The sequence below is a fragment of the Ambystoma mexicanum genome, chromosome 6q (assembly GCF_040938575.1).
Source record: "Ambystoma mexicanum isolate Mex_15411 chromosome 6q, UKY_AmexF1_1, whole genome shotgun sequence".
Classification (NCBI taxonomy): domain Eukaryota; kingdom Metazoa; phylum Chordata; class Amphibia; order Caudata; family Ambystomatidae; genus Ambystoma; species Ambystoma mexicanum.
This window is the reverse complement of record NC_090937.1, coordinates 1,106,253,822-1,106,261,730: the sequence shown is the minus strand read 5'-3', so window position 1 is coordinate 1,106,261,730 and position 7,909 is coordinate 1,106,253,822. Positions and strand designations below refer to the sequence as shown.

The window sequence follows — 7,909 nt, the reverse complement described above, 5'->3', positions numbered from 1 at the left end:
CCTCCTCTCACTACTTCTCAACTCAGACTCCGATCTTCCAAAGGGCGTTCCTACTCACAGCGCTTCAAGGTGCTACCAACGGCAGCAGGGGCTATAGAAATGGCACATAAAATAACCTCTAAAGTTATCTTCCGATCAAGTACATGTTGCACTGGTGGCTGGTCTTTGCTGGTTGAACACGCTTGACCTTTACTTCTGTCTCAGTCTATCCACAACCGAATATCTTTTTCTAGATTCATATTACCATGCTACCCTGTGTTATGATGAAGATCGCGCAGAAGGAAGAAAACAATGATCAAACAGCAATGCAAACATCAAAATAGGTAAGATATAAGCATTCATACAAAGGATCTTACTTCAAAGTGCATTTTATTAATATACCATATTGTAGATGTACTTTTTTCAAATTGTAAAACATATTAAAACATCACATAAATATGGTTGTGGCAAGGAGAATCTATTTCAGAATGAAAAAAAAGTTGAAACCATTTACTGTATTCGCTTTTTAACCTAAAAAAGTAATTTTAGCAATAGCATAACAGATATTAAAATGTACCAGTACATAAAAGAAGTCACCTTATGATCTGCATGATTTCCTATGTATTCACAGATTTATTGTATCAACTGTTTTTGGCACAATTTAAACAAATAGCTCTTTTGTCCTCCTTGAGAACGACAAATTGTAATATGTGTACCAAATCTAAGATACTTTAACACCAACCACTAGACCTTGCTAAGAAAGGAGTTGGTGGTCAAAAGGTTGACATCGACAGCAAGTTAAGATTGTAGAATGGAGATTTCTTGTTTGAAGCGTTATCATTTCCTCTGACTGGTGGTTTCCTAGTTGTGAACCCCTAAGTAATTTCCATTTGGCATTCATATCTGTGCCAATTTTACCTCTGTTTAGTTGGGCCTAATCTGGATTATAAATTGATGCATATTTTCCAGAATTGAGTTGCCTCTGATTCAATGTCAGTTTGGGCAGCAACCTTTTTAATTCCACTACGATTACAAATAACATAATCTTCATTGACTGAAGTTCTTGAGACTGAGTCTAGACATATCATGCACACTATTTAACATTCAGGCTCATGATTCAGATTTCTAAACATATTTGTTGTTTTGCTGGTATTCCTGCATACCATCTCTCAACAAAATGTTTGTTTTTTGTTTTGCCTTTAGGTGGCGCTTAAGTGCCACTATGAAACCAAAGTATTGCATTTGATTAAAGCTATGAGGGAGATGCCATTTGAGGAGAGACACAGCTTGTGGGGGTTGTTTGGTTATTTACTCACCTATTGGCTGCCCATGACCATGCTAAAACCTGTAGCCATGACCATCCACTACCTGTCCCTACCTGCACAAAACCTGTACCTGCCTGCCCAAAACACAACCTCCTGGGATTTCTTTGAGCTAGCTCTATAAATCAGTAACATCCGACTTTTGCCTGTGTTAGTTCTAAGCAGTCTGCTGAGAGTTAATGGCTGAATTGCAGATGTATATACGCTTACTTTATAATAGAAATTTCAACTAGGATTTCATCGATTTAGATTGGTTGCTTGCACTGATGTCTGATAAAGCAAGTAGTTCAAAGCCAAATTCTTCCCAGCAGGAACACTGCCGACACTGCAGCATTACAGAAGTTTCCATCACTGTTTCATTCTGATGGGGTCCCTGAGGTCTCGAGACGCTGTAAAGCGACTTAAAATTGTACTCTAGAGCATCCATCTTGTGTCTGGTTGGCTCCTCTCTCTCTCTAATGCTACTTAAACAATACCTGGGATTTTAAATATGATTATTTACTCCAACGACCGGGTTAACCAGGTCTGACGTCTTTATAATCAAACATAGCCCGACAGTGATTTTGGATCTTTTACACTTTCTGGGTCTCTTTGGCACTCCAGAATAGACTACAGTACAATAGTCAAGCCAGGACAGTCCTAGGGCACTTGTCGGTTACATCCGTTGATTCGACTGTGAAAGTGCAAGAATCTTTCTTAATTGTATGAGTTGGGAGTTTGTGTTTTTCACAATTGCTGCAGTCTACTGCGAGGATAGCTTGGATTTACACCACAAACCCAGGTTTTGCATTCAGTTCCCAAGATCATTAACGCAATGTAGAAGCCATTGAAACACCGACAGTTGTCTTTCAACAAAAAATATGAATGTTTCTAGTGTGTTTAAGATATGGTTGAAAATGTTGCAGCAAGCCTAATTTATACAGCTACCAAAAGTGATTGATGTTTGTACAGTCGCTATACAACAGACGATTCCTAATATTGTCGATGCTTAGTTTCCTTTCACAAGTGTCTCTAGAATTTTATTTCAGACACCAGGTAACTATACTCAAGGTCTGAAACTGCTTTAACAAGTCAATCACATTCTATTTCTATAACCGAGATTTGTGTCTATGGGATTCAAAACAATTTTCATTTTCAACCCACTGTGTTGGTGTGAAGAATTATTATGACTCAACTAGGACTCAACTAGGCTGAGGATGTGAGCTTAGTAACTGTATCGTGTGTGGACAGATCTCCCTGAAAAGGTGACAATCACAGAAAGCCACACACATACGAGTCTGACGTTACAAATCTTTCTAAAGTATTATATTATTTGCAGTTGTGATTTAAATAATACAAAAATATAATTGATGGAAAACCCATTAAAAACTTCATGATGTAAAATGCATTTGCTAGGAGTGCCGACCACATATTTATGCATATGGTGTGTTACCAAATAAAGTTGAGGGCTTCTTTACCCTTTCGTGTGCTCACTCACTTAAGTGTGTCTTTCTTACATATGACAGCATATTTTAAACATATTTTTTGAAAGTCACTTAACTAATAATTTTCGTAGCAGCAGTTTGACAAATTTAAATCAAGCACCAAAGCCCATATTATAGTTTCCAATGTAGTTCCACCAAAAAAGGGGTAGGAAGGCCATCACGCCACAAGTTGCAGCACGTATGACTGTTTTTTTAGTGTTCTGATTTCGATTACATTGAAATCTCGTTTCACTGACCAGGGCTACATCCCATCATTACATATCCAAGCTCGCTTTGGGGGCAGACACTCGCTCACAATTGTTGAAGTATAAACATTAAATTAATGTACAAACACTGGTTAAGCATGTGATAATACTTTTCGAGTTTTGTAAATGCATTACTGTATGACACTGCACACGGCTGTAAAAAGTAAAACGTTTAAGCCAAACAGCCTTTGTAAAGCGAGTAGGTTTTCTTGTGGTATTTTCTTCGCTCGGTGGATCTGTACTTCTTAGTGCATGTTTCCACATGGATTGTCTGACGTTTGGCAACCCATGTTGCGAGTCTTTACTTGCACTCTGAAAAGAGTTCCATCTGCACACATGCACAGCTTGTAGCGTTCCCAGCCATCATCATGGACGAGCTGCCCTGAATGTGAGGTTGGTAGTCTGGATGTACTGACCATTATTGATCCATTGAGAACAATGCTGTGTTCCTAGAAGTGAAAGGATTAAGACACATTATTTTCTTGCAACATTAAAACGTGCAAAACAAAGCCAAATAGTGACCGACAAGTCCATTATTATTTATAAGAAATAGCACTAAGTATTTATATTCAGCTTCGATACCATGTCCCAACCATTAAAGATCCCCTTGTTGCAGTACAGTACTCTGAATTGCCCTCAATGTGTTTGTTCCCGCAACTTTCACTAGGAGGTTACATCGTGGCGCTAGCATTCTTTCTGCGACTAAATCATATATTTTGCTCCTGCATCTGTCCTCCGAGTACTGCGTTCTGGTGATCTTGCACTACAAACTGGGTATAACTCTCAAATACTTGAATGTGAGGTTGGTAGGACCCTTGTATACGAAGATGGGTGGTTGATAGTGTTTATAGCTGTTCTAGAGAGGATACCTGTATGTCTGGGGAACATTTATGTATGCATGCCTGTGTATTTGGGATTCATTAAGTGCAAACCACGTTGGTAAGCAACAGATCACGGTTCAAATGGGACATTCCCACCAAGAAATGGAGGTTAGTCCAGAAGTCCCAATGGGTAGCGGAAGCAAAAGGAAAGGGGACTCCAAAGGGGAGGAAATGTGGCTGAGTAGCTCAATCAGCGATTTGCGAGAACTTCTTTGAAGAGTAGGGTCTTCAGGTGTTTTATGAAGTGTAGGATGTAGGACACCTGCATTGTTATCTTGTTCCAGAGATATGATGCATAGCCAGAAAAGGTCCGTTTCTTGCATCTTTCCCTCTTGCATTTATTGGTTTCCAGCCTGGCGAGGTTGTGGCTTTGGTGGTGCACTGGCCTCCTTCTCAGCCAAGTAGAGTGTTTTTTTGGTTGGGACTGCGCTAAAGATAAAACAGACAGTCTTAAAATAATTGTGTGCTTGAAGGTGGTGTAGACAGTGCAGCTCCTTGAAGATAGGGTGATGCGATAGACATTTCTTAGTCTTGTGGTGAGGCATGCTGCGTCATGCTGAATGGCTTTCAGAGGGATCAAAGTGGCAGGTGCGTCTTATCCGAGAAGGGCATTGACACAAACCAGGTGGCGATGACCAGGGCCTGGACAACTCGAGGCTTGACTTTGTAGAGGAGCACAAGCTGGAAACATTGGTGATGTGTTTTTTGAATGTGAGGTCACAGTAAAGCTGAGAGATTTTGCACTGGGTGAAGAGTTGAGGTGTGAATCTATCGTCTATAGTCAGTCAGAAAATTCTGGATCTAAGCATGCTTGGTGGGTTTTGCCTGGAGAATAAACTGGGTCTGTGATGGGTTAAGCTTTGGACAGCCAATTGACAACCAAACTTGGACAGGCAGTGCTTGAGTTGCTGAATGTTGGCAATGCAACTGTTCTTTAGGAAAAGCTGTGTGTCATCTGTATATTGGTGTATTTTGATTTGGTGTTGGAGAGGAGTTCCCCAGAGAGTCCATGTACAGTTTGAAGATAACCGGGAACAGGGCGGATCCTTGTCGAACTCAAGTGGTTACAGGGCAGCTGTGTGATTTGCTGGAGCTCACTTGGATGGAGTGGTCTCTATTGGAGATGTGGGAGGCAAACCATTGCAGGACTGTTCCGTCAAGGCACGTGGCAAGGATGTTGAGGAATGAAGGCAGCAGAGAGGTTGTGGAGGATGAGTAAGCACAGGTCACTCTTGTCCAGGATATGTAGAGTGTCATCAAAAACTGGTGGTGGTCTCTGTGCTACACCATAGTCAGAAAACAGATTGGTATTCCTGCAGGTGATTGTGCTGTAAGACCCTTTTGTGCAACTGGATGGTGATGGTCTTAAATCACTTGGCAGAGAAAGGCCAGATGCGTGGTGGGGCAATAGATGGCCAGTTCATCCAGGTCCAGTGCCGGTTTCTTCAGTACAGTGGCTATGTCCCGTTTTTAGTGCATCAGGGAAGGTTCCTCTTGTGAGGGAGGTATGGATGATGTTGAAAAGTGGTGCAAGTGCTACACCTTTGGAGGCCTTCACAATGGAGGATAGTGGATGATGTCTTTGTAGTGGGTAGGTTTGAGGACTGCAAGAACATTGATCAGGTCTTCTGAGGAAATGGTCCTGAATTCGGTTTATCCCGATATGTTGACAGATGTATGGATGTGTGTGTGTGATGTCTGTTGTGTGTTTGGAGCTGTCAATTTGTTGCCTTATCTTTTGTATCTTTTCTGTGAAAAAGCTGTTGATGGCATTGCATTTGTCAGTGTACTCTGGTACTGCAGGGTCTGCCAGCCGGTTGATGCAGTGTTTCATGGCTTGTAAGATCGCTCTGCTCTTGTCGGATGCTTCCTTGTTGGTTGTTTTTTAATAGATTGCTTTGTCGTTGGTGACAGGTAGATCAGAGAGTTTTCAGAGTGATGAGGCATTCTAGTTGATGGAATTGTCTCAAGAATCTTTCTTTTCTGCAGGTGGTATTTTGTATTTCATTATATTGATAAAGGGCTTTCGCCAAAGCACTGGACAAACAAAATGCAGTACAAAATCATGTAATAAAAGCAGGACATAAAATTAGAAAAGACAAGATCAGGTAATACAGGTTGGAGCTAGGCAGAAGAAGTTTAAGACGGGAGCAGAAAAGATGAAGGGGGGATGAACGTACGTTAAGGGGAAGAGAATCCCAGAGCTAAGGGGCCAATAATGAAAAAGAAAGAAAAAATGAGTGTGCACAGGGATGCTTTGGGACAGACAATAGGAGCGTATTAGCAGAACAAAGAGACCTGAAGGGGATATGAAAAGGTAGTATGGAGGAAAGATAGGGGGGAGCAAAACCATGTGTACTTAGAGGGCGCTAGAGAGCCGTCCAAGATGGCGGCCTCCCTGTGAGCTCCACGGAGCTCCCTCAGAAATCCTGACGAATCGAGGCATCTGCGCTGGGCATTGGGTATGCAGCCACCCCCAGTTTGTAGCCAAAGCGATTCTGAACAAAACGAAGTACTTCTTTCGTCGTAATTCGGATGCTGGGTCCAGATTCCTCAGCGACGAGAAACCCTCCCCCTCCCCGGTCCGAGTGGAGCGCCGGCGCGGGCTAGACGCGAGGCAGTCGGAGACAGAGCGGGCCCGGAGGGGGACGGCCTGAACGGCCGAAAGCGGTGGGACATCCGGCAGAATCTCGGAGGAGCCGTCCTGAACGAACCCCGAAGATCAGGTACGCGCGCCCCCGTGCGCCCCCGTCCATACTCCCCGGGGTGAATTTCAGCCTGTGTGAAGGCGCGGGGCGCGGGAAACCGCAAGCCGGGGTCCGCGTGAACCCCCAACGTACGGGCCAGCCGAGAACCAGCAGTAGATAGCGCTTGGACCCGGCGTCACTCCCGCTTCCACTATACCCTATCACAAAGGGAAACATCAGGAGAGAAACCCCATCCGAGATAGCGCAACGGAGGCGCGGATCAACCGGGACCCCGGACCTACCTCCGGTGCCCTGTAGGACCCCCGCTACACAAGCGCCAATGGCGGCCTCAAAGAAAATGGACAGAGCTCAAAAGAAGCTAAACTTTGAGGGCAGCTCCGTGACCAAACCAACCACCTCAAATGGCAGAGCGCTATCTCCCATCCAAGACGAGGAGGAGGCCCACGGGTTCGACATCAGGGAAATTCTCCTAGAACTGAAAGCCGGAATTGGCGGTCTTGGGAGCAAACTCGACACCCTCTCCTCTAAGGTTGATCTGCTCCAGCACCGGTTAGACAAACACGCCGATAGACTTGACACAGTCGAGCAGAGGGTGTCGGACCTCGACGACGGAGCAGCGGCCCTGACTTCCAGAGTGGCCTCCCTAGAAGGGCAAATGAAAGCGGTAAACGCAAAGAATGAAGACTTGGAGGGCCGCTCCCGACGCAACAACATCAGGATCGTTGGAGCTAGGGAACAACAACTCAACATAAAGATGGAGGACTACATTGAGAAGTTATGCGTAGACCTTTTCGGCACAGACATCCTGTCCAAACTGTTTGTTGTGGAGAGAGCCCACCGAATTCCCAACACCAGACCGATCCCGGGGGCTAATCCTCGCCCAATCATAGCGAGAGTGCTCAACTACAAAGACCGGGACGCCATCCTACGGGCGGCCAGGGAGAAAGGCGATCTTCAGTACGACGGTGATAAAATCCAATTTTTCCCGGATTTCTCCCAGGCGGTCCAAGCGCAAAGAAGATCGTACACGGCAGTAAAGCGCAGGCTTCAAGAGAACCAGATACAATACGCCATGCTCTACCCTGCCAAACTCCGAATCCAACATGAGGGGACGACCCAGTTTTTCAACTCTCCGGAAGAGACGAGCGATTATCTGGACCGCTCGGGCTGCAGACCCGCCTCCTCCAACGGAAGGCCTCAAAGGGGAGAGAGACCGAGAAGAAATCCACCATAAATTTTGCCTACAAGGTACCTAATGGGAGGGCTAGTGTCTGCATGGCTGACAAGGAG

The 7,909-nt window shown here is 44.5% G+C and overlaps 1 protein-coding gene across 1 annotated transcript in view; it reads right to left on the bottom strand.

Annotated features, from left to right (window-relative positions):
* Positions 1-352: 352 nt before the first annotated feature.
* SGCB (sarcoglycan beta) overlaps positions 353-7,909 on the bottom strand; it is a 415,573-nt gene continuing 408,016 nt past the window's right edge. The window contains exon 6 of the mRNA XM_069631676.1: positions 353-3,479. Within this exon, the coding sequence (XP_069487777.1) occupies positions 3,276-3,479 (204 nt within the window). The 3' untranslated portion in view covers positions 353-3,275. The remainder of the gene's footprint in view (positions 3,480-7,909) is intronic.